Source organism: Crassostrea angulata, chromosome 6 (assembly GCF_025612915.1).
Source record: "Crassostrea angulata isolate pt1a10 chromosome 6, ASM2561291v2, whole genome shotgun sequence".
Taxonomy (NCBI): domain Eukaryota; kingdom Metazoa; phylum Mollusca; class Bivalvia; order Ostreida; family Ostreidae; genus Magallana; species Magallana angulata.
In genome coordinates, this window is record NC_069116.1 from 35,901,232 (window position 1) to 35,928,236 (window position 27,005).

The 27,005-nt window shown below is 33.4% G+C and overlaps 4 protein-coding genes across 5 annotated transcripts in view; 2 read left to right on the plus strand and 2 right to left on the minus strand.

Annotated features, from left to right (window-relative positions):
- The window catches only part of LOC128187906 (nucleolar complex protein 4 homolog A-like), a 108,482-nt gene that overhangs the window by 73,621 nt on the left and 7,856 nt on the right, over positions 1–27,005 (plus strand). For both annotated transcript variants that reach the window (XM_052858591.1, XM_052858592.1), the window contains one exon: positions 21,865–21,947. In XM_052858591.1, the coding sequence (XP_052714551.1) occupies positions 21,865–21,947 (83 nt within the window). The remainder of the gene's footprint in view (positions 1–21,864; positions 21,948–27,005) is intronic.
- LOC128187910 (uncharacterized) lies at positions 7,703–9,816 on the plus strand. The gene is made up of 4 exons (XM_052858595.1): positions 7,703–8,945; positions 9,038–9,289; positions 9,387–9,442; positions 9,573–9,816. The coding sequence occupies exons 1-4, from the start codon at positions 8,718–8,720 to the stop codon at positions 9,778–9,780; spliced, it is 744 nt and encodes a 247-aa protein (XP_052714555.1). The 5' UTR covers positions 7,703–8,717; the 3' UTR covers positions 9,781–9,816.
- On the minus strand, positions 9,812–11,637 carry LOC128187908 (uncharacterized). The gene is made up of 4 exons (XM_052858594.1): positions 11,500–11,637; positions 11,212–11,420; positions 10,848–11,012; positions 9,812–10,527 (listed from the first exon to the last, which is right to left on the minus strand). Exons 1-4 carry the CDS (start codon positions 11,614–11,616, stop codon positions 10,236–10,238), a joined length of 783 nt encoding a protein of 260 aa, XP_052714554.1. The 5' UTR covers positions 11,617–11,637; the 3' UTR covers positions 9,812–10,235.
- On the minus strand, positions 16,143–21,847 carry LOC128187907 (uncharacterized). Its single transcript, XM_052858593.1, has 7 exons — positions 19,671–21,847; positions 19,218–19,379; positions 18,013–18,108; positions 17,769–17,855; positions 17,162–17,450; positions 16,708–16,990; positions 16,143–16,452 (listed from the first exon to the last, which is right to left on the minus strand). The coding sequence occupies exons 1-7, from the start codon at positions 19,898–19,900 to the stop codon at positions 16,199–16,201; spliced, it is 1,401 nt and encodes a 466-aa protein (XP_052714553.1). The 5' UTR covers positions 19,901–21,847; the 3' UTR covers positions 16,143–16,198.

Below are 27,005 nucleotides of genomic sequence, written 5' to 3' on the forward strand. Positions count from 1 at the left end.
TAACGTTATGACATTTTCACACCAGTTCATAGTGCGTAGGAATACAAGGTATACTGATATTTGAGAGCATTCCCTCATGTAAATTTTTTGCTGAAACATATATGAATTTCTTGTGATTTTGTTCTGAATATTATCTGAAATTTTTCTGAATTCTATATCTGAAATCTGACTGAAATTGGAACATTCCAGACAGATTTCAGAAAGTGCTGAACAAAAAATCAGCAAAAATTTCAGCAATATTTCAGTATTTTTTCAGCAAATAATACAATTCTGAAATCTGTCTGAATTTGGAACATTCCAGACAGTTTTCAGAATTCAGCAAAGTTCAGAAAATTTTCCAGCAATTACTCAGCAATGTTTCAGCAGTATTTAAGACACAATTCAGCAACAAATCAATAATTCTTCAGCACAATTTCAGTAATAGTTCAGTGCTGTTTCAGCAATATTGCAGCAAATTTTCAGTAAAATAACAGCATCTTTTAAGAAAATTTTCAGCAATATTACAGAACCTTATCAGCGAATATTCATCACTATTTCAGCACTATTCTATTACCTCTGTAATCTATCAAAAAGAAAAGAAGTACAAATGAATAGGATTTTCAAGCAAATTAAATTTATTCATATTTTTCTAAATATACATTTTTCCCACATCACTTATCTGCCTCTCCCTGAAACTTCTTTAAATGTCCTAATGCTTCTTGTGCAGTTTGATTTTTTTACCATCCTAAAACAGAAATACAGGAATTTATGATTTAATTGACATGCAAGATTTTACATGTTTTCTGATAATCATAATGTTATTTTTTTAATTAAGAGATTTATTAACCTTTAATGCAAATTTATACATGCAAATTAGAATATACATGTACAATATAAATATACATTCCATTTTTTTCTCACCTTTATCATCTTTATTTTGGGAACAGTTTTTGCAGGTCTCAGCTTCCCTGTTTTTTTTTCTGCATATGATCAGCAACTATGAGTGGTGCAAAAAACAATCTATATACAATGTAAAGTTCCTATGCATCATAAATTACATGAGATTACAGCTTGGCATATTTCATTAAATCATAAGACTTATTTGTAGCATAACATTAGAATGTGTGTAGATTACAAACATTGTTTACTATTCAATCATTAAATTATCTTTAAAAACAAAACATTTATCACATGAATAAATGTCTCCATACATCAATTAATGGCTTTTAATTTATAGTGTACCATACCTCTTTTAGAAATATCCCGCTATAAAACATCAATTGATGTATAAATCCTTGAATTTTCAAATCCGTCTGCTTGTAGCTCCCATCAAAAGTGCGTCATCATTGGGCGGAAGTGACGTAGTGTATGCAAAACAACTCGATGATAATCCGATATAATTCCGGATTAAAAATAAGTTTATCATTTACAGTTGGTTTAAATATATGCAAAACTATTGTAAACACCTGGGAAATTGAATCAAATAGCTTTAAAAGCAGACATAGAACTGTCAGAAACTAGTTATCTTTTAATAGTACTCAAGTTGTTACTAGTTAATTTCACCCCTCCCCAATTTTTTGTTTAATTTCTTTTTAATTCATTTTGGTAACATTGAAAACAAAACGTTCGCATCCTAGTTTGTTGCTATAATTTGTATTGTAATTTTGATATTAAAATCTTCGTTTTGATGTAATAGAATGACTTTTATGTATTGAAGTTCAGTGAGCGTTATGTAACGGTGACGAATTGCTTCGATACCTCATTAACAATGGCGGACACTTCAAAGTCCGAGCGAAGTTGCAGGTTTAGGGCAGGTGTTTTTGCAAATAAGAAATAAATGATTTTGTGAATAGACCATTGGGAAATGTCAAGAAACAGTTTTATTACGTGTCTGTTAAATGCTCATCAGTTTTTTGCTACAGCAATGCCAATCGCCCGTAAACGAAATTTTGTGTTTCAACTTGCACACTAAATAAACGAGGTAAAGACAGATAAAGCAGAATCACTCGCTGAAACAAATTATATACTGTAGTATTAACTTGTATATCTGCTTGAGAGAACTAAGTAACAAAGAGGGGCTATAATAGTATAACTGTCATTATAACAGTTTGTAGTTCTGATTGGTTTGTATACCCCGGTAGTAGCAACTTCTGAAATGTTTGAGCTAATTATATTAAATTAGTAAAATTATGGTACACATTGATACATGAATTCACACATTTTCACTGCCATTTGAAATAATCTGTTAAGTTTTTTTGTTTTATTTAAATGAAATATTGGTGAAATTTAATTCTTTTCTGAAAAATGCATAAGTTTGGAATGCCGGTTAATTCAATTGCAGACATATTTCAGCATTTAAATAGCATTAAGTTTCATATTTATAAGAATTGATCAGCATCAAAATTCCAACAGATTTTAAACAATTGTTTCAGACAAAAAAATTACATTAGGATTATGGTAATGCTTAATATAGAGTATTTCAGCAACATTTAGAAAAGTTCAGACTGTTTCAGCAATATTCAGAATAGTTCAGACTGTTTTAGCACTATACAGATAGTGTTCAGACTGTTTCAGCAATTTTCAAAGCAGTTCAGATTTTTCAGACAAATTCAGAACAATTCAGATTTTTCAGCCAGTTCAGCAATATTGCTGAAATGTGTTCAGAACTGGTTCAGAGGCACAAAATGGTAGTAAGCAATTTTTCAGATATGATTCAGATATATTTCAGTGAATTTAAGGAAATTTTCAGAATTTTTTTTTCATGAGGGTTATGATTTAAAGCGATTTTGAATTGACTGTTAATGTACTTCAGTCATTGAATAAAACAAAGAAACAAATTGTCTCATATTGGAGTTTGAGTTTGACATCATCATAATTATTTCATGCAGTCCATGATTTTCCCTAAATCAATGGTGGTTTCAACCAATTGATAAAAGAGGCATCTAGATTTCAATCCTGTCTGTTTCGGTCACTAAGGTTCGACTAATCAATAAACGGGGCATGTTGATATTGGTCCTGTTAGTTTCTATAGAGCTATAAAAAAGTAGTTAATTTCTATAGAGTTTTAAATAAACTAGAGTTTCCGTAAGAAATAGAGGGAATCATACTCGATACATCTAAATATAGTTATGTCAAAATTATATAATTATATGAATATAGTTATGTCAAACCCGTAAGCCATTATGGCCCTTCAGGCCTTTGATTAATGTGAATCATCTCTATGATAAGAGTTACTGTGTACACAAGAGGGATGTCAACCAATTACACAAGGGAATGTACAGATGAAAAAGGGTGGGAAATCATTATTATACGGTCACAGTCCTATCAGATTATCAGGAAAATATATAAAGGAATATATAAGAAATGGTTTGGTCTGTTGTTATCATATTAGAATAACTGAAATATCAGTTTAACTGCTATTAGATTAAGTGGAACCCTCTGTATTACAAGAACTGAATTAATGCTCATATGTTTATGTAATCCAAACCTGCATAATTTATTTAGATTTGACTAAAATACTCAAGTGTTTATGATGTAAATATTGTGAATGTAAATAACTAAATTTAAAATATAAGTCAATATGTATGGAGGGTAATTGTGTTCAAAAATCCAGACCTGTTAACTTGTAAATTCAAACATGCAATTGTGTTGGTGTGTGAGTCTGAGTATGAATGCGTATCATTCTGATCGTGTAACCTCTATAAACTTGGCCATAAACACTCTAACATTTGGCTCAGTTCCTTAACATGATACACATTTTGCAGCTTACTGTGGAATCATTAGATTTCGTGGTGACTCAGTTTTCGTGGAATTCGTGGGTACCTCTCAACCACGAATTAACAATTTCCACGAATTAATAAATTAGGGTAATAAAGTTATATTTCCTTTGTAGGTTTCAAAGAATACACGAAATTACGTCCCCATGAACCTGTAAAATTTAAGCAATCCACGAAAATTGGCCCCCACGAATTTTAATGATTCCACAGTAATTGTTTTTGTTAGTTAATTTAACCTTCAAAATTGCACATATTCCATAGTTTCTGCATTTATCCTCATCCCCGGATATAGCACAGTTGACATGTTACAAGTTGACAAATGTAAAGTCTACAAGTTTGTTAAATTTTGACATGACCTTATATAGCAAATGCTTGCTGTGGGGAAAAGGCATGCGGTAATCGCTGGAATGGACTAAAATAAACATAAAATTCATAATTAAGACTCGCAAGTTGTTTATTTTCTTTACCCGAAGGAGTATGAATTAACTTTATTTTGACAATTTTAGAGTTGGCACGTGCTGGGTGCGCCTCCTCTGAATCCGCCACTGTGACATGTAATTTAAATTGAGAAATAAAAGTTGAACATGTACTCTTTTCTATGGAAATGGGACAGCTAAGAAATTTCCTAGAATGTGAATATATTTCGCGCAGCATCGGGCTTGGGAACCGCCGTAAGACCCATGTAGCTTCCTTGCTTACCTCAATGCTAAGAATTTTGAGAGTGAATTTTAAATCCCTCATTTATTTAGAATTATGAAACGATTTGCAAAGAAATGATTATTTTTCACAGAAAAATGTATGTATCCGTATATTTTTTCAAATATCAAAATGACTTTGTTGTGCAAGTGCATGATAAATAATAGAAGCTCAAGTGAGCTATTCTGAACACATTTTGTCTGTCATCCATCTGTAAACTTTTTACATTTTGACTTTCATCTCTAAAACCGCTTGACTAATTTCAACCACATTTGGCACAAAGCATCCTTATGGAAAGGCAAATATAAATTGCAGAAATGAAAGACGGATCATTATTCAAAGTGGAGAAAACCTCAAATCTTTTGAAAAAGGGGGGGTGCATTTTTAAAAATCTTCTTCTCAAGAACTACTGAGTCAAATTCAACGTAATTTAGCATAAATAATTCTTATGGAAAGGGAAATATAAATTGCAAAAATTATGGGCTAATTCTGTTTCATATTTGAGTTATTTATGAAAATAATAATAAGACAGAGAGAATGGGTGTCAATCAGTTTAACTTCGGGCTCGATATTTCATATATTGAAAACCAGTTTAGAGACAGAGGACCAGTCTATGTTAGAAGCAACCATCTTGAAGGGAGATGAATTTGCTTGTTGTGCAATAGCTTACGTGCGAAGGGAATATTTGAAACATCCAAAATATATTTGTGCCGTTCATGTGAAGTGAATTGAGGTTAAATATTTCAATGCGTTGACATTTTCACTTGTGACGGTGGTTTTAGCTTGTTTTGATTATCGTTTAGTTTCTTTTTATTTTAACTTGAGAGGAACTATTGTCTTTATTTTAAAAGTTTTACGCGTAGACAGGGTTCGAGCTAGGCTTCGTCAATTTCCCCAATGGCAATTTTTTTTTAAAATTGGAGGAAAAAAATCCAAATGTGGCGAAAATCAGTTTTTGGTGACTCCTTATGTTTAATGTGTTTCTCTTTCCCACCCATTTGTTCATTCAGTTAGCCAATCACCACGTGCAACCGGAAATCTCACATCGCTTCAGTGCACTCAGCTCTGACTATAGATTAGCCCCAGGTTATTTATGGTTTCAGACCATCAACTGTTATGTAACACTTGGAAGGGTGCTCTCACTGCAGTGGTCAATTTTTAAACAATAAGTGTCTTACTGAAAGTCAACTATTTTCACATTAATGGTGCGAGATCGTAATCTGAGAATGGGCCTAATTAATCAAACTGTTAAACTTGCAAAACTTCTTTAGTTATCATAATTTTGAAATTTTAAGCCAAAAATCTTAAATTATATTTTTTCCCAAGTTTAGAAGTTATTAAATACTTTATACAATGCAGCTGGTTGCCATAGAAATCACCAGAGTACTGCAAGTGATGACAGTTTTCTTATTTCTGTTACGGACCTTGGAACATAATTCACTTAACTTACAGACAGTGACATATTTGCCTCCCAAAAATATTTATTTATTCTCAAAGTCACTCCAAAGTGGGATAAATATGGGCAGTTCTTCAAAGGATTTTATTTATTGTAATATGCACATTGATAATTTAACTTTTTATTGAAACTGAGTAGTATGAGGTTGTATGCAACTTATTGACATAAAACACAGCAGAATATTTTTTTTTTACATCTGGCTTGTCAAAATGAGGGATTGTAAATGCGTATAGATAGTCTAGAACAGAAGAAATAATGTCTTTGTGGCTTTCACTCCATCTTCTTATCTAGTATGTGTATGAACCCATAATAGCATTTTTGTTTTTGAACAATTAAAAAACTTTATAAAAAGTATTTTGGTTTTTATTTTATCTCAAAGTTATATCTGTAGAAATTTAATATCTTAACTTTTCAAAAGCTTTGATACCATACTTCTTGGAAATCATTTAGTGTTGCAAATGGAAACATGTCAATAAGAAGAGTGCATATGTACATACCAAAAAATTGGTCAATACATGCATATTTAGAAAGTTCAAAATATTAATTACTAAAACATATAGGCCCACATAAACATGTACATGCATATGTGATATGATAGAAATAATTGTAAAATATAAGTCTTTCTTCGTGCCACGCTAAAGTGGCGAAAAGGATTTTTGGTCCAGTGTGATCCCTGCGTGTAGACTGGTAAATCATGCAGACAGCTGATTGTTTACATGTACATGTGCAAAATCTGATGCACTAACAAGATATTATAAAATACTATTCATTATGTTGGTACATGTAATTCGGTACAATCTCTACGTAATGGTTGATTAATGCAACATGTTTTATTAAGATGCTCATCAATTTCAATCTAAAGGGAGATTATTCTCGCTGCTACAAATATATAAGTACCGGTATATATATGATGAAAAATAAATTGTGTTTTTTCTGTTTTAGTTCATTTTTCTCTTGTTTTAATTGTTTACGAATTTCTATTTACTAACCAGAGAGTCAAGCTTCGAGTTATAAGCGAGATACAGAGCTTTGCGCACAATGCTACTGTATGTTTGTACACAAAGCTGAGGTCATGCATGCTTTAGTTCGTTTATATTTTAAATGCAGCTATGCTGTGTAGGAAATACCAAGTTTAAAAATCTTAAGTTGAATTTAATAAACTCATGTAAACAAAAACGTGACTCAAACCAAGCTATGTATCTTGCTTATAATTCTATGATTGATGCTGAAATTTTGGTTGATCAATAGAAATGTCTTGCTAAAAGGATGATATGCTGTAACTACTTTCTGGTGCTCCTTCTTAAACAATGAATTGCATAAAATCTACACAAATTTTTGATAGTTTTTGATAGTTTTTCGAACACAAGTAAATACAAACGACGTCTTTTAAACAGTTTCCATAGTCCTGACACATTATTATTATGAGGATAAAAGCATAATCGTTGTTCTTAAAAATTTAATGCAACGACAATCGTTTATAATAGAGAAGGCCAATTAAATTTTTCAATGTTTTTAATTTGAGGAATTTAGCTTTTTCAATGTTTTTAATTTCAGGAATTTAGCTTTTTCAATGTTTTTAATTTGAGGAATTTAGCACATTCTGCCGCATTGAGGTACACTTTTCTTCTTTCACATATAGGATTTTTAAAAATAAAATACAATAACTAGTAAGTAGTGGAGGGAGAAATGTACCTTTATGCTCTCATGTATTTTAATCGTTTTATAAAGTGATTGGGGGGGGGGGGGGGGCTAAATAAAGGGAACTAGAAGTTAAAGGAATAGTAGCTACGATTTTGATATATTTTTCATACTGCTGAAAGTAACTAAAAACCAATATATATACATCAAATACTCAAACAATGCATCACTGTGTTTATTAAAAGCCTCCTAATCATTAATTAATTGATCAAATTCGTCCGAACTCACCGTATTAATTATGCATCGGAAGTTTTCCGACGTCTACCGAAGCTGATTTTCACATACCCGGATGCAGCGTAATGGATGACGAGGTAAGCACATGACAATGATTTTATGTGAAAATAAAATTATTTATATTCAGTGGAAGGTGTATTGCAAGCCTATTCATTCTTTAAAGTATTATTTCATCCATTTCTATTTAATAAACCGTAAAAATTAGTGAAATTTGTTTCCTTTCGATGTTGTGTATGTAGAAACATGAATGGGGTACCCCAAGGGGTATTATTACTTTTATTTCAATTACGTTATATAATATAAATCATCATCATAAATTGTGATCGTTTCATACTTACAAACTATATTATTATATACGGAAAAATAGGTTATGAAAATTTGATTAGCATCAGAATCGAGGTGTAGTGTCTCCATATCACCAGTTCACAACTGACGTTTTGACGTAATGTTTGTTATCACAGACTCCTGATTTTATTTTAATTTTATTTACCAACAAATCGCTCAATAAAACCAAAGATCGAAAAATTCTACCCCTTCTATTGATAAAGTATGATGAAAAAATCCTACTCCTAGTACTTTATATATACATTTATAAAGGGGTTGGATTTTTTGGGCCATATTGAATCACTTTTTATAAACAAAATTCATGTGCCTGTGTTATATGTTATAGAATTTACATATCAATAATAAATAAAAGATTTTACTCCTTATAAATATGCAATTCCATTTGACAATATTTTGAACATTTAAAAAAATATATTCTATATAAGAGGATAAGCTACGTACATATGTATATTAGGCTTACTTGTATATTATGATTACCTCCACCCTAGTGCCCTCCACTTACCATCCCATAGACAAATTTATACATACTCTAAATGCAACTTATACAGGTTTCAAGAAGTTCTATGTCTGATAGAGAGTCTTCCTCTAGCCCCGAGAGATCAAGCAGGGGCAGAGCCAGAGGGAGAGCCAGGGCTAGAGGTAGAGCAAGAGGGCAGGGTCCAGCTCGGAGACGGGGTGCTAGAGCTAGAGGAATATGCAGGGGGCCAAACAGACACGAGACGCTCAGACAGCGTGTAATAGACCGAAATCTTCAACTAAGGGTATACTATGATATCTTGTAACACTCTTCATTCTCTTGTATGTGTCGTATTTTCTTGTATAATTGATTTCGTATTTTCATTAAAATATTTAGAATCGTGTTGCCGAGATGACGGAGGATGCATTGAGAGAATTAGTGATGAGAGTCTGTGAGAGAGACCCATCACTAATTCTCGACATCGTCGATCGGGCATCTCAAGCTGAAGCCGCTCAAGGTGGATATCATCCACTGCCCGGAAGCAATTCCCCCAATTGGTGTGTGTGCAGCAAGTGTCGGGAGATGCCCACCGAGGAGGAGAGGGTGTGCTGCAGGCAAACACCTTCCAACTGCCTCTCTACTTTGCCAGTAAGTAGTTCTATATGACGCACATATAACTAATTTTAATATTAAAACATTTAATAGAAATGTATTATAATATTAATGTAAATACCTATAATTTCAGGACTTTGACCTGATAGTTCTAGACCCATTAGTTTTGATGATAGCTCGTCGGTACAGGTAAGGAAGTTTTTTTAAAATATTATTCTAGATCAATTTGTATTGTTTACTCCCATGACTTTAATTTTTAATGTTGTGTCCGCCTTATCACTGAAATGCCATTTCAATTTATTTTCATCTCTTTAAACAGACAGGATGTCCTTGCTGCTGGTGAGGACGACGACTTTAACCGGAGCAATCGCCACGCAGGATACCGGCAGTTTATCCTCTGGCAGCATGGGCATTTGGGGGCAGGAAACCGCCGTGTCATTCCAAGCTGCTGCACCTGGAGGATAAGAGATACTTATCCTGACAGTTTTGGACAATATAGTGGATTTGTGGGTGGCCGTCTGGGATAATATACATGTATATTAATAAACAGCACTAATGTTCAAATTTCAAGTTTCTTTTATGTTGAGCAAACACCTACATGTATATCATAAAAACTGTTCACATGGAACACATATCTAATTTAATTCAAAATTACATGCAAATGTAAAAGCAGAAAAATTGCTAGATCTCAAGCTGTTATTCTTTGAAAAAACTACATGTACACTTTATGTAAACGTGCATCTAGATAAAAAAATAAAGCACACTCATGAAATGGGAAAGTTCCACTTAAAATCACCTTCCCTTATGAAGAGCTTTGTGATCAAGAAGTATAGAAAACCTCTTAAAAATCCAATGATAAATAACATGACTATCAATTGAATATCAATTTAAGTACATGAAAGCACGCCTCATAGCTAATCATAGACATGTAAAATGTATGTCTATCATAAAGATAACAGGAACAGAGTAGTCCACAATGAGTTCATTCTACCCAGTAATCAATAGTTTTGTCCATGTCAACACTTGTTCTAAATCGTGATCGCTGTTCATGAACAATCTGTTGAGTAGGTGGTGGGGGGATTGGTGCAAGGTGAGATGAAACTCTCCTGGGGTCATCCTGCTCTAGAACCATCTTCTGGTTCATACCAATGGCATCATCCAGGCGTTTAAGGATAATCTTCCGCATCATCTCAGGCACATATGAATACTGTTTTGGTTCTTTACATGTTGTGACTGACCATCTACTACTTTTCTTCTGAAAAACTCTCTGGTACCTTAAATAAGAGAGAATATTACTTAATGAATTTCTATTCAATACAATAAACAAATGATCCACTATGCAAAGCATACCTCCTCATTACATGAAATGGTTTTTAAATGCATTGTATTATACAAGCACATGAAGTTTCCTCTCCATTTTAAGGAAAATTTCCTTGAACAATGCAAGTTAAGTCAAGAGAACTTGTTCTTTAATTTGTTTGCCTACAAGTTTTTGTATTCTAAGTTCAAAGTAGTACTATGTTCCTTGCACTATGAGATAAAATGTCATCAAAATCAACATTTCCTTGCTTAAGTTGACAAAACTTGTTATAACCTGATAGATCCATCTTTGTTTGTCATAACTTCTCTATCAATGTGACCATTATGGTCCAATGCAGCCAAGAGATTTCGACATCGGTAAGCAGGTGGCGTGTATGAATGTCGCTTCGATGCGTACATCAAAATGAGGTTCTGGAAGTTTTCCAACTCTGCTGTACTTCTGAAGTAATAAAAGATTTTCAATTGTAAAAAATAATATTTTCTAAAATAAAACATGGTTGAAACTAGGGTTAGCATCATAAAAACTCCTCAATAATTGTTCTAGAATAACTTTATAATGTATATCTATACAAAAATATATTTTTATTTGTGATACTGTTAGAAATACTTTAAACTAAGAATTGACAAATGATATGAACCTGCAGTTCAGATAATATGGGATGTTGTTCAATAATCTTTTGTCCAGAACAATACTCCTTAAGGAAACATGAGCTGGGGAATCTTTTTCTAGCCATCCCTTCTCTCTAGCAGATGTCAATGGACCATGTTCACACTTATTACTGGAACTGTATGGCAATATCCAACTGTGTACATTTACTACATGATGTAATACACCAATCCACATCCCCTGAAAAAAATTTACCATCTTAATTTGTCTTCTAACTTTAAATTACTAGAAAAGGGTTTTTATGACATTTTTAACTTACAACAAAGTCTTCTTTTGTAGTACAAGTTTGTGCTGTATACCAGTAATGGTTAACCACATCTTTGGTCCAGTCCAGCAAACCTTTATTCTTCTTTTCTTGACCTGCCTTAGTAAACATGAAAGCATCGCAATGTCAATGAAATTGCTATAACTAATTCATGCAAAGTTCTTCGCTGTAGTCTTCAGTGTTACGAATGGAACAAGCACATGCCAACACAGTATATCATGCTTAACTTGATGATTTTTTTCCCCAAGTTCTTGGTCCCATGCCAAACATCAAATGAATGCTTGATGTTTGGATAGTTTTTCTCTATTAAAAAATATCAGATTTCATTTATCATTGAAAGAACTGGGTACGGTAAGCAGCAAAATCGGCCCTGTTTTCAAAGTTAATGAAATTTTGAGTGAAATATTTGGAGAATTAACCGGTTTCAAAACAGTTTGATTTTTGAAAATATCTTTTACGGTTTCCATATAATAGTTATCTAAACAAAGCATCGTTTATAGCTATTCAGTTAACTAAAAACGTCATGACGTCATGAAATGTATTGACAACGTTCTTCAAATAATAATTAAAGAAAGGATGTTCTGGTATATAATGTAAATAAAGACATATTTAATCCATTATTTTTTTGCCTTTTGCAGTAAGGAATTAATTATGTTTCATGTTATATAAATTTATACATCATCATCATCATCATAGTTTGCATTCTCTCACCAGAGGTCGTGTTACGCAACTTTCCGTTGCACCTCCGAAAACGCCCAATGTACAAGATTAATGTACAAATTGAGAAGATGGGCAAAATGTATTTAAAATCAATGTAGTTTTTTTATTTTTTTTTATTTTTTTTTTTTATCTAAAATCAATTTAAATGTCTAATGCATGTGAACATCTTTCTTTCAAAGTTACTGTAAGAGCTTTTTAGGCGAGGTAAAAATTAAAAACTGCATTTTTACATTATCTAGTTTGACGGATTTTTTAAAAATTGAAAGGGCAGGTTTTACCCGCTCCAGATTGATCACTGGTTTTATAGAAATCAGCAGCAGTGTCAACTCCTATAATCTTATAAACTTGCACACAATGCTTGTCCTCTCTTTAAGATGATTAGACAAGAGAATGAAAACAGCAATACCACGTGCCTGTCATCCTTGTTTTGAGCATGTGACATACTATTTCTCCAGTTTTGACAGAAGTGTAAGCTGTACAAGTAATAGCCTTCCAAAAAGCTTGCTCGAGTTAACAAAATAATTCAAGGGCTACCGTATCTTATGACATGAATTTTAATTTTCGCTGTTATTCATAAATTCATAAACGGAAGTAGAAAATTCAGTCTTTTTCCTCGATATATAGCTTTTGGTGTTCCGAAAGGGTCACTTCGACCTTTGCAATTTCGGGCGAAGATGCGAGGTTGCGAAGGCGAAGGTACGAAGGTGAAGGAGCGAAAGTGCGAAGATGCGACGGGGAAGCGCGTAGATGCGAAGGCGAAAGTGCGAAGTTGCGAGGGCAAAGGAGCGATACTACTATCACTCTTTCGCCCTCGCAACTTCGCATTCTCGCCTTCGCACTTTTGCCTTCGCTTTATGTTTTTGGAGCTCTCTATCGTTTAAAGATATTTTTAGCTGTATAAAATAACATCTTTGGCAGAAGATTAACTTTTGAGAATTTATTTTCAACACCCCGCGCAGATCAATATTTTCATTATTTCTAGTGGGGAAGGGGGGGGGGGGGGGGTCCGAGGGATAATTGTACTATTGTACTAGTCGTGGGAGGTCCGAGGCATAATTTTAGTAACTTTACTATGTGAAATCAATAATACTAAATTTTCCAGGGGTGGAGGGGGGGGGGGGGGGAGGTGTCCGACCCTCTCTCCATTACTGTGTGAAATTAATTTTCCGTGGGGGAAGGGGGGGGGGGGGTCTGGGCCCCTCTCAAGCTCATCCGTGCATGAAAAAGGAATGTCGCATATAATTTAATTAAAATGGTATAATGTGTTTGAACCACGATGTTGGTTTAAGGTAAACAGACAGCTGATAAGTGACGGGAGTCTGGAAGTGTATGTGTACACATTATTGCGGACATTACATTTTATGAGGAGTATATAATGATTAGGCATAGTGAGCACCGGTAAACATATATGTCACATAACACAGTAAAATATTTATAAACTTTCATAGTAAGCACGATGGCCTATAGCGCATGGGTATCAATAACATCTGAGATTAATCGGCAAACCTCGGGCGAGTACGGTGCCTGCAACAAATTCGATTCCATTGGAATCAACCGATACCTCATGCTGAATGCAATAAAAAAAAGACGAAGGCGAAAGTGTGAAGTTGCGAAGGCGAGAGTGCGAAGTTGCATTGGCGAAAGAGCGATAGTAGTATCGCTCCTTCGCCATCGCACTCTCGCCTTCGCATCTTCGCACTTTCGCTCCTTCGCCTTCGCACCTTCGCAATTTTGCCTTCGCAACTTCACACTCTCGCATCTTCGCCCTCAAGGCGAAAGTCGAAGTGGCCCCATCGGAACACCATAATAGCTGGAGCATGTACATGTATATTATTTGAAATTAATTCATTTCATTATTTCAAATTATTTTGAAGTGTGCATGTATCAAATAATTGCATGTTAGCTTGAAAGATAAAGCATTTAAATTGTATTTGTTATATTAAGATGGAAAATCAAAGGCCTTTTTGTCATTTCCAACGATAAGAAAGTAATAGAAACAGTTTTTGTTATTCAAATATTTATAAAGCTGCATGTGTACACACGGTGTGCTCTGGAGTACTCTCATGATCCCGTCCACTAATCGGCACGCAAACATTATGAATTCATGTGAAGTTATCGCGCGAAGACCTGCTTTTAAATTACCTAACACTAAAAGGATTAGATCTCCAATGTTTTGAATAAATCCATTGGGAGGGGGTCAAATGATTTACATTTGTTTTGTAACATATATATATATATATTATACTTTAGATTGAATGTTTTAGAAGAAATTTATCGAAGAAACACTATGCACACTTGACTACTAATTGATTAATGTACATTTAGTAAGACACGCAAGTTATATCTTTTCAAGATGAATGAAATCGATCAATTGATCAAAAATCGTGACATACCCCTGTTCGGCGATTTAATTCCTCCAGTAAATATTCCAGCGACATGAATATATATTTGACAATGTTTTAATCTGAAATGATTAATTTTTGTTAATAATGATAACTCAACACCAATTACATGTATTACCAACATTCTACCGTAATAGATAGTTTAGACCGATCAAGAAATAATTAACGCAAGACATCCGTGAACGATGTAAAAAGGTAATTAATGTATTTTCTAGAATTAAAGTTGTCATTTAAAAAGCTAAACACAGCTAGATCTATCATTAGTTTTGAATTCCTACATTCTTACGCAAAATGTTGTACTTTTTTAAATACTGTAGAATATGTACGCGACTAACCCCTAGACACATGTCCCGTTACAGAGACTAATGACACCCATGTACTAGTAAATATACTGGGCGCTTAAAATGCATGCATATAGGAATATGATCACTATTATATTTTTCTTGTGAAAATATTTTTTTTAAGTTTGATTTAATTACTTCAACAGGATCGGCAAACATTCAGTGTCTGATTTACTAGTATAATTATATTTCTAATAACGTTGTACCAAATATATAAATCTACACAAATATAATGTTTTGAATCTGACTTCTGATTTGATAATAAAACTGTTTTGAAATTTTAAATGTATCTGTATAAACTTCTCTCTCTCTCTCTCTCTCTCTCTCTCTCTCTCTCAGCTACTTTATGACGTCATTTGTTTACACTTGTTACGTCATTTATGTAGAGTACAACGACACACAGATAACTTTATATTCATTAAATAGCAAATTATAAGAAATGTTGAGGTTTTTTAAAAAAAATATTTCTTCTTATATCCATCCTGAAATCAATATTGTATATTTTTTTTTACTACACAACAATGTTGACCATTTTATCTGCAATACACGGTATGTAATTGTAAGTAATTCAAATACACTGTGTCTAAGGACTAATAAACTAATAAAAAATACTCCAATTTTTCCATTGAACGGTTTTATTTTTCTTTAATTAAAGTCAATTGTCAACATAAGTCTATTTTTACAGTTAAGTATTTATTTAGGCATTGTCATATTAAAGAAACTCATCTTACGTCTTAGCTAACCAATGAAAACATTCATTTTTTTGTGCATCTTGAAAATAGAAAAAAGTAAAAAAACGAAAGTGGCCGCAGTCTTGTACATATTTTTTTCCGTTTCTATGTTAATAAGCAGTCTAAAATTGTGCTATTCTGAAATATTGGTATATGTACTCGAATGCGGCCTTATAGAAATATCAGATCAAACATTACAAAAACCCATATATTTTACAAAATCCGTAAACAAGGTCCGGTTTCGGAGTTTACAATTACCAAACGCACGTGAATTTTAGCAAACGAAAGTTACTTTCATGCATGGGGTGTCCTACATGAACTATTCCGGCGAACATTTTAAAGATATCATGTGTTTGATTTTTCACATTTCAACAGGGCCGATATGTTATACTTAGCGTACCCAGTTCTTTTTAGTATGTAAAAACATGAAAAATATTCACCTGGCTATGTAACAAATACAAAGGTACATGTATATTACATGTACTAACAAAAAAACTTATTACAGTTTATACGCACTCATTAGTGATGAAATCTGCACATGTGCATCAGTCACAACTTCTATAATTTTCATCCCCTTCTCTATAAGAAACCCAAGTCCCTTTATAAAGCACGCCTTTTCCAAGTTTGTACTTTTCTTTTCTGTAAACCTTTTGTCTAAGGTGATTATGCATAGGATCTTTTTGGTAGTATACTCCATGAAGGTATAAGAGCAATACTGCGCGGAATGTCCCGGACTGTCCATTCTTCCATCCCCTTCAATTTTAAGAAAACATTATTGTTTAAGTTAGAACTACATCAATGTCTAATGTTATACCCTTACAGGTATTATATTTAGTTCTAACCAACAAAAGTCCAATAAAACAAATGTTGCAATCAACCAGCTAACAATCCAACACAAAAATTGTTGGACTGTTGCATCTTCACTATCCAATATTTGTCCAATCTCAATCTTGTCAGGACAGAAATACTGATAGTTTACAAATGCATAGAAGCAATATTTGTATTTACCAAGAACAACCAAATCAACTCCTCTGAACTCCTCCAGTACTGCATTTTGGTGGTTTATCCAGTGTTCATCGACAGATGGGACAACATACTGGCGCTGCATTTTATAGAAGGTGCTTTTGCTAAGAATAGGAAGATGTAAAAATTTAGCAAACATCGATATCTTTTGGAAATTACTTCCTGAGAGGACAGTGCTTGCAGTCAGCATCAAGTCACCAATGTGTACACCTCTATTCAAGATTGGCTGGGAGCACCATCTATAAAGCGTGTGACCATCTGGACAAATCTGATAAACAAAAATAGGCAATTGTATTAAGTAAATAGCAAATACAAATGGGGATAATGAGATACAATATTTTATACACAAATACTAATCATGAAATCTTATATATCTCAGGACAAGAAGTGATGACTAAAAAATGATGTTCAATTTTATATTTATGAATAAACACATTACCCATTTCAGGTAAAGGGCTGATGCAACAACTTCGTTCATTTCTACTCCTAGTCCACAGCCTTTATGCGAACAAGTTTTCTGTATGTTTGCTGTAGCTAAATTCAGCAGCTGGTTGTAATATATCAAGAAAGGTTGATCATTCATAAAGCCTTGTATCTCTTCATTGGTTTTGATGCGATGACAACCAGGACTTTGACTTAAATCAACTTCTGTAGTCTCGATTTCCTCATCACTTATGCATTCGTCATCTTCATCATCATCAGTAGCAGCAGTGGTGTCAAGTCCTTCTCTATTTGATAAGAAAATGCATTGTTTTGAAATATAATTTGTATCTACAATTATTATATTTTACAAAACTATTTTGGCCCCTTATTGACCCTTCAACATCTCCCCCCCCCCCCCCCCACCTTGCCAATCACCTGTAAGCAGAGAAATCTTAGCAAACAGTTTACATCTCTTCACTACTTATAAACACCAGACCCTTATATCTCAAGTAGTAAATAACTACTTGCTAAATTGAAAATGAGAGTAATTTATTTTCTTTTTTGGCTACAAACTTTATGGGATTGTATCACCCACATATGGAGTAAAAATTCATATTATGTACCTTAGAGTGATGTTAAAACTTGGTTCATAATCATCATCCTCTACATCATCATCTGTCATTTCCACCTCAGTCACATCAATGGTCAAACTATATGGGAATAAAACCAAATTACTAAAAATGTATTATTTTTATATGCATAGGCATTATAAAATATAGTTCTTTGAATTTCTGATATCAGATTAATTTATTATTTACTGTGTAAAAAAAAAAACAAAAAACAAAAAACAAAAACAATATGACTAACTCAAAAGGGTTTATGAAACTGTTTGACTCCTTCACAATGGGACATCGACAGCTTTTTTTCATTTCTTCTATTCCAGACATGTATACATCTGACTTACTGAAATATAGAAGGCATTCTTTTTTAATTACCACACAGCATAAAAAAGTCTGAATTCACAGTGACTTTTAAGGATTTCTCTGCTTGGTCAGTTGAAAAAACTATTATTTCCTATGTCGTTTGTAATGCGAGAAATGATTGGTTAACAAGCTAGGTGTAAATTTCCGAGCACCTGCTGAAGCCGCGGGTGTAAATAAAATGTGACGTCACAATGCAATTCTTGCTTTAATCAAGTGCACCTATTATAGATCTTTGTGCAAAATAATGTAACATGCAATGATGTAAATGAATAAATAATTTGTCAAAATACCTAATATATCTTAACATTCTATTGGTAAGAATAAATGATTTTCAGCACAATTTCAATTAATATTAATTGATTTTTAAGTTGCAAAGCACTAGTAAAACTATATATAATTTCAAAATTTGTATAACAGGAAATAAATTCGTTATTCAGGTCCAATCAAGGGTGTACGGGGATTTACCCTTGGGTTGTATTCCATACACCCTTCGTCCTGCGAACACAAGCCAGGGTATATCCCCGTCCATTCTTGATAAGACCTGGATAACTAATAGTATCATTGTGTACTTTGACAAACGATACTGGCATATGACCAATTCTCACCAGGGACCAATCCGCCTTGCCAATGCATTTTTACATCATTATTAACAGTCATAAAATTATATACAAAAATGAAGAAAAAATGCGCTTGCAAGAATTTGTGCACTGTATTATTATTTAGTATTCATTTCTTTTGCTCTTTATATTAATTTTTTTAGGGGTGGGTGGGGGTGGATCATGGATAAATAATGGTTCAATTGGAAAAACTTATATTTGAGAGGGAAAAGGACTGAAATCCTTACCCAGACTCTAGCTATCTGGCTGCAGAAATATTATATTACTTAGTTCATGCATTTATGGAATATCTGTAGTGAAAATGTTTTTATATATATATCGTCTGTTGTCTTCCACATAATGTAAGGTAAGACATCAGGTATTTTTACTATGTATGTTTTGTAGTTTCTCTGCTACACAACATATCAATGAGACATTGCATATCAAAATGTTTACATAAAAACTTTGAGAAATTTGCAGAATAAATATATACTCAGTTATTTCCGCCTCTGAAGAAGTAATTCTTGACACATCACACTTGTATGGAAAAGACGATGGTCCTGGGGTAGAGGTAATAGGTGCACCCGCTGGACTCATGGGCTCGACTGTAGATCCTTTGGGAGAACCGAAGCAGTCTTTTCTATACAGTTCATACCTATATAATAAACATAAAGCATAACTAGTGTGCAATATAAATCGATGACAAAACAACTGCGATATCGTTTTTCAAAGTCCAATTCAATTCTATCATTACAATGTTTTTTCGGTATGACATCTACCCCTTGGGGTACCCCATAACTAACATTATCGATAGAGATGCTTCGGAAAGGAATTAAGACATCATAGATTGCATGCATGTTTTTCTCTGCCTAGATTAAAATTTGTTAATGAAATAATCTGTATAATATCGTGAATTATCACACTTTACTCAAAATTTAATACTCACTTGTCCAGTAAAACTTTCGCGACATCTGCATGGCTCTCGAGCTTCAGAGTGTCTTTCAACCCCTTCCAACGTTCAAACTGGACGCCGATATTTACTCGCGCCTTATTATAAGACGCCTGAATGTTTTGCCGATTTCGTTTTCTGACTGAATCTGTGAGAACACCTTTTCGTCCGCGAGTTGACATACCCGTGTCGGCCATGTCTTCTGCTATATAAAGCAATCTACGCATGCGTTATTGAGGCTGTCGAATGAGTTCACAAAAGGTCATATGAATACGAACGGACTTTAATTCAATTTTTGTCTACCAGACAAAAATTCAAGTCACTTGCCTATACTGACCAAGTTCGTCAAAACTATCGATTGGGACATAACAGAAATTGTATTTTGTTACAAAATTTATCATTCTAAAGTATTATTTCGCTGAATAAAAACTTTTAAAAATATTCCAAAATCGTAGCTACTACCCGTTTAACCATGAACACCAACTAAAAATTTAGTTATTATATATATTGCATATGATCTTATTTTAGGTAAAAATGGTATTCCATAAAGGTAAATATGTCAAAGATTAAGTATATGCAAAAATAAGTGTAAAATTCGGATATTCATTTTTGGTTAATATGGCACAATATCCTTTTAACACCCATATAAAGCCAGTGTTGCTCAGGTGAGCAATGTGGCCCATTGGGCCTCTTGTTTAGTTACTCAGCCGGCTGACCCTGTGATTGTTTTCTTCTTGGGGATATGGTGGGGGTGGGCTCTTGTCCCAACATTGTAGTAGCAATAAGGGTGCTTTTGGTCATATTTTCTTTATTCAGCCGAGCTCTATACTTAAACGATTTGTTACATCTACATTTACACTAAGATTATTTAAATGCGTGTACATCTTTAAAAAGACCATGATATGTAAAATTTTCCACATCAAAGATATTTGATGCCGATTGAATAATTCACTCATATCTTCTCTGATTTCTCTTGATATCATGGATACCTAGCTCATATTTTATTTTTCAAAAAATCGTACTTCCTTAAAAAAATGTTATCCAGAGATGATATGATGATACGTAATATTTTTTTGTTTATTATGTGCACATTCTGGGGATTACGGCAGACATTTTCCTGCAACTATCTGTGACATCACTGTTTCCTATATGGCCATGTCGAAATTGGACAAACTTGTAGACTTAACATTTGTCAATTTGTAACGTCAACTGTGCTAGTGATATAGATGCAGAGACTACCGATGGAAAATGTGTATTATAGTGTCAGGTTACATATAAATAACAAACACCATTTTAAAGTTGGAAATGTGCATCTGTAGGAAGAATTACATTGAAGGTCTGTGGAGTCAACTTAAGAGTGTTTAGGTCCGAGTTTTAGAGATTACACGATCAGAATTACACACTTTCATACTCAGGCTAACATACCAAATGATTGCATATTCGGATTGACAAGTTTACATGACTGGATTTTTTAATACGATTACCCTCCATAATATGAACTTAATTGCAACAATGTCCTCCAAACCAGATGTAACCTAATCCTAATTTTCAGAACCACGTTTTACTGTTTTTTGTTGTTGTTTTGGTTTAAAACTGCATACATTATTACTTTTAAGCGCTTTGAATAAATTATCAACACATTTATTTGATGACTTATCAAAAATCTCAACTGAAAATTTCTTCTTTTTTTTAGTGTATATTAAACACAGGAATAGTGGGGTTTTTTTAGCATTTTACACCCAATGTTTGGGGTGCATATTATATGCGGGCGCGTACTATACAGGAGACTATACGTTAGTTTTAGATTGTATGAAATTGTTTAAACCATGACCCAAAAATCTAAAATTGGGGACTTTGGAGAGGAACAAAAATAAAAGTAGTGAAAAAAAAAAATTCAAAAAACTGCACTGCTACCATTTGTAACATTATTGTGTTTTAAAGCATCTTGATAATTTTGATTTTTAATTGCAAAAACAACTCTGGGTCCCAAAAGAAGTTTGATGTTTAACAGAAGAATATGTTGAGAATAATTTTAAAATCCCTTAAACAAGATACTTTCTTTTATAGTGCCCTTATATTTTTGAAGTAGACTTTGTAAAGCTGATTTGATCAAAATTATGGCCATTGTTGCTCAGGTGAGTGATGTGACTCCCGAGTCTCTTATTTTGATGTGTAACTTTAATTATTTTAGACTTGCAAGAAGATGCTTACAAAATAGAAGAAGCAGACCCTGTAAAAAGCAAAGCAATAGAAAGCTCTCTGTGGGAACTTAAGGTAATTGATTAACCTGTAATACTGATACTTAGGATATTACTGAATGCATTTTACAAGAACTATCCTTTATCTCATAACATAAACAGATAACAATTATTCATTTGTGAAGTTTTAAAGGGGCATGGTCTTAATTTCAGATTAAATTAATTTTTAGGTCACCTGAGTAAACATGGCAATATGTGTATAGTGTTAATGTATGTAATGTTTAAAAATCTTCTCAATTCTCACACATCTATATGAAAAACTGACTTCATGATAATGTTTACCAGGAAGTCCTCTACAAAAATTTTATATTTCATGTCTCCTGGAGTATGGGATTTGAATTTAGGGCAGGGCCAAAATGGATGCATATAACATTTAAATATTATCTTTTTTTCTCCCACACACCTGAAAGGAAAACTGAATTCTTGAATTTGTAGACCAGATCTTTATGTTTTTCGCCAAAATTATAGGTTTCACAGTTCTTTTTGAAAGATTTCAGGCAGAGACGTGGTCGTTATTACAAATTTATAATTTTTCTACTCCAGAATGAAACCTAATTAAATGCATATATGAGACTCTTCAACAAGTTTGTGTATGGGTTATATGCTACTCAGGTGACTGTTAAGGCCTATTGGCCTCTTGTTTTCAATTTTACATTTTCAACTTCTTCTTGAAAACTACATGGTAAATTGTTACCATTTTTGGTTTGAAACATTTCTATGATAAGAGGAATCTTAATTGTGAAATTCATGTCTTTAACCCCCCCCCCCCCCCCCCCCCCCCCCCCCATTGGGCCTCATTGCTAGGGCCAAACATGCAAGAGAAGCTAAATTTTCAAAATTTCTTCTTTTCTACTTCCACAAATATGAGAAACAGAAAATTGCATGGTTATGATGTCCATGAAGCAATTCATGGTCAGGGGTTCAGACTCAAGGGTTGGGCCACTATAGCCATATAGTGAAAACATATTAAATCAAAGAAAATCTTCTCTATTCCCATACATATAAGAATTGGAGCAGAGCTGGTTGCAATGCAACAAGGAGATCTTCTGTTGCAGCTTCTTGCTGAGAAAGGATTTCCAATCAGTCAGATTAAAATCATCCCCCTTTTCCTTACACTTGTTAGGGCCTGACAAGTATAAATAGTAGGTCATCTTCACATGACTATTACTTCTGACCAATCAGCTTTAGAAAATCAATTGGAACTTTTCAAAAGGAGAGAGACAAATTGATTCATGCCTTTTTACTATGTAACCCCCAGACTGAGAATTGAAGAGTTACACCTATCATTAAACATATAAATATCGGTAGCTTTCATCTTACGAAGAAGGGAGCCACCCGTGTGCGTTGAAGTGTAACAAATGCCCTGTAAAGAGTTACTTTGTACACAAAAGGGGTGTCAACCAACTAAATAAAGGAATATACAGGTGTAAGGGTGGGAAATCACAATCCTATCAGATTAACCGAAAATGAAATTTTTTTTTATGATTTTGAAATCAGATTACATGTACCAGTATAAAATATAAAGGAATATATAAGAAATGGTTCGGCGTTTTGAGATTATATCAGATTAACTGAATTATTCGATTAACCGTTATCAGATTAAGTGGAACCCTCTGTTCTAAGTTAAAAAAAAATTGAAAACAAGGCTCAATTTCAAAATATTATTTTCATATCAGTCAAGTTCTCTGTTTAACTTGTGTAACATTATATAAATAGTGCCTGTTTGGGAGGGTAACAGTTGAAATTGACACCCCGAGAAAACCATTGTCAACTGACGCGAAGCGGAGGTTGACAATGGTTTTCGAGGGGTGTCAATTTTAACTGTTATCCTCCCTAACAGGCACAGTGACTATTTGTTTTATTATACTGAATGTCTTAATTTTAGAGAAATTTTACTGCTTTTATATAGAATTGACATGAATTCTACCGCGAACCGTACACGCATAATTTACTCTCGTGTAACAATTCATTTTATTATACTTTCATGTTAAATACTGAAATCTGATTGGTTAATGCACAGTGGATAATCTGTTCTATTACCCTCAGCGTAAGCAACACACTTAGCAACGGGTAACACAACGAATTGTTACATGCGCGTAAATTATGCGCGTACGGTTCGGTGTGGAATTCACGACATTTCTATATTAAAGCAGTTATAATACTGTAAAAACAACTCTAATATCAAGACATTCAGTATAATAAAATAAATAGTGCCTGTTTGGGAGGATAACAGTTGAAATTGACACCCCTCGAAAACCATTGTCAACCTCCGCTTCACTTCGGTTGACAATGGTTTTTTTGGGCTGTCAATTTCAACTGTTACCCTCCCAAACAGGCACTATTTATATAGTGTTACCCATTGCTAAGTGTGTTGCTAACGCTGAGGGTAATAGAACAGATTATCAACTGCGGCTAAACCAATCAGATTTCAGTATTTAACATGAAAGTATAATAATATATATTGTTAGGACAACTTTAAAAAACACGTCATATATGTACATGTATATAATTATTCGGAACAGAAACACAAAACGATAAATGCGTTTATGTACAACTGATGACATGATACAAACTAGGCCTAACCCTATATCAAAGTGTAATCAACACAAAATCCACTGGGCTGATTTATCAAAACAGTGTTATATTTCATAAACATTTCCCTGTACTCATACTTACAGCTCTACCACTTACACATGGAATAATTTCTGTAAAGGGCAGTCTTAAATTTAAACAGTTAAAATGAACACAAATTGTAAATAAAGGATGACGCCTTCTCCCACTTGAGCGTGAGAGGTGCTCAGCAGGAGGGACAACTCTTTGTTTGGCCATGCAAGCACTCAAATCATTTCAGATCTGAATCTGGGCCATGAGATTCAGATGTTGGAGGAGGTTAAGGTTTCTAGAGCAAGTGCCCTTGTTTACAGTGTTTTTAGTCAAAGATGTAGGCATTGTTGCTCAACAATGTTTTGTGTTTGATAATTACAGACCCTTAAACTTACTACTACACCAAAAAAGCGTGCGACTTTCGTTGGAGAAACATTTTGTGTAAACCGTTTAGCGTTTCGTGTAAACCGTTTAGCATTAAGCAAAGTGTGCAGCGTTTCAGGCAAAGTGTGTAAATCGTTTTGAGCAAAGCGTGCGAGAACCATGTGAAACGTTAATCGGATTTCATTCGGAACTCTCTGAGAATTTAATTGTTTCAAAATGGCACCTGTATTTTACATTACTTCAAACTGTTTATGATCTTATGTATTCTCATGAAAATAAAATCCAGAAGAAATAATATACTTATCTTTTTACAAAACTGAATTAATTTTTAACAAACAAAAGAAAGGTACGTGTGTTAAAAGAAGGCTAGTTACAGAGTATGTATAACATTTTATACAATGTTTTAGTAATAAAAAATGCATGTGCCTTTCCAAACCATTAATACTATTACAAATTTTTATTTCATTAAATCAATGTCATAATCAACTTTGTATACGAGTTATCAATCGAAATTTCTGAGTAAGAGTTATCAATCACCAAGAGCGAAAGTAGCATGACAGAACAACGTTACGGTGAGTTAATAGCTTAATGTGTGTTTGAATGTTTGTTATTATCCCCTCGCACAACTTGTTGCGAAGGGGATATAGCATCGCTGCTGTGCGTGTGTATGTGTGTTCACCTTGGAAGCAAGTTAAAGAAAACCCTTGCACGGAAATTTATCAAACTTCGTATACCTATTTGGCATGGTACATGTAAAAGGACAAAGCCTGTTAGTTTTCAAGTCAATTAATTGAGTACTTTTTGATACATCGTTAAAATAACACAATTTTAAACAAATCTTATTTACGATTTTACAATAACTTCTTCCGCTTCACTTCTTTGAAACCAAAGTGAAAGTAAGCAGTTCAAATCAACAACTTGATATTTTTTAGATTTAGATCTAGTACAGGTAAAGAAAACGTACTTTTTGAAGTAATGGAGGGGTTAGTAGAATGTGGTCTTCTCATTTACATTTACATAACTATATATTCCTAAATAATGCATCCCCACATATGTCTCATGTCGCGAGGTGATGCCCCACTTAGCAGTACCCTTGTTTTTATTTACGTCGATAACTCTTACTGAGACTATTTGGCTGTGTATAACCAGCACGTACACATAACCTCGGGTAAGACCTGCACCTGGCTGAACCTGTCAATCAAGCTCTGTGTATTTGTTTTCATTTGATGGTCACGCGTCTTCTTTTTTTGTCAATAGCCAATAGAAATTTAATGACTTCAAGGTAGTCGGAATCAGTATTTGATGAAACACACAATTTAAATGATAGAAAACTTAACAATTGTTTGAACAAAATGAAATCTAAACATAGAAAAAAATATACAGTAAAACACGGTTATAGCGAACACGCTTATAATGAATTGACGCTTACAGCGAAGTGATTTTCATTCCCTGTGACTTTATTTCATGTTGTAAACTTGACGGATATAACAAATTACGCGCTTATAACAAAGTACAATTGCCCGTCCCTGGGACTTCGTTATAAGCGTGTTTTACTGTACTGTTCATGTCTATGAAATGCGGAAAGTAAATTCTTTGGAATCCCGAATTAAAAATATTTCTGCAAGGAATTATTTTAATTATTTAAACACTGTTAACAGAAAACAACAAGTCTTAGAAGTAATTAACACACAGGGATTTACCTACAATGTATATTATGGGAATCTATATGCATGGTTATTAATTCAAATAGATTATGATAGATATACTGTACGCCGTTATACGGGGCGCCGGTTATGTACACGAATATTGAGTAAAAAATTTAAATCATTTTTATTTTTTGTCCTTTCCAATACAATTTTGATTTACTTCTAGAAAAAAATCCGAAATAGTAATGAAAACTTTTTTTTTGGTTTATTTGATTGATTGTTTTCCTGTGGTTTTACATGTAAGTACGGAACATATTTATTAACGCGAATGCTACGACGAAAGACAAAAATCAATCAATTGTTTGTATAACATTTTTTTTCTAACGTATCTGACTAATTTAATTTCAAATAACTTTCAAAATTATCATTGTAAATAATTA

Bases quoted from the DNA above. Each gene is read 5' to 3' on its own strand.
- LOC128187907 (XM_052858593.1), bottom strand. From the start codon at position 19,900: ATGCGTAGATTGCTTTATATAGCAGAAGACATGGCCGACACGGGTATG. The intron at 19,380-19,670 runs GTGAGTATTAAA...TTTATTATATAG, and splicing joins GCGAAAGTTTTACTGGACAA to GTATGAACTGTATAGAAAAG. The intron at 16,991-17,161 runs GTAATGTGTTTA...TTTGTTTATCAG, and splicing joins CAGCCCTTTACCTGAAATGG to ATTTGTCCAGATGGTCACAC.
- LOC128187908 (XM_052858594.1), bottom strand. From the start codon at position 11,616: ATGTTTACTAAGGCAGGTCAAGAAAAGAAGAATAAAGGTTTGCTGGAC. The intron at 11,421-11,499 runs GTAAGTTAAAAA...AATTTTTTTCAG, and splicing joins CTACAAAAGAAGACTTTGTT to GGGATGTGGATTGGTGTATT. The intron at 10,528-10,847 runs GTTATAACAAGT...CTCTTATTTAAG, and splicing joins AACAAAGATGGATCTATCAG to GTACCAGAGAGTTTTTCAGA.
- LOC128187910 (XM_052858595.1), top strand. From the start codon at position 8,718: ATGCAACTTATACAGGTTTCAAGAAGTTCTATGTCTGATAGAGAGTCT. The intron at 8,946-9,037 runs GTATACTATGAT...TAAAATATTTAG, and splicing joins ACCGAAATCTTCAACTAAGG to AATCGTGTTGCCGAGATGAC. The intron at 9,443-9,572 runs GTAAGGAAGTTT...CTCTTTAAACAG, and splicing joins ATGATAGCTCGTCGGTACAG to ACAGGATGTCCTTGCTGCTG.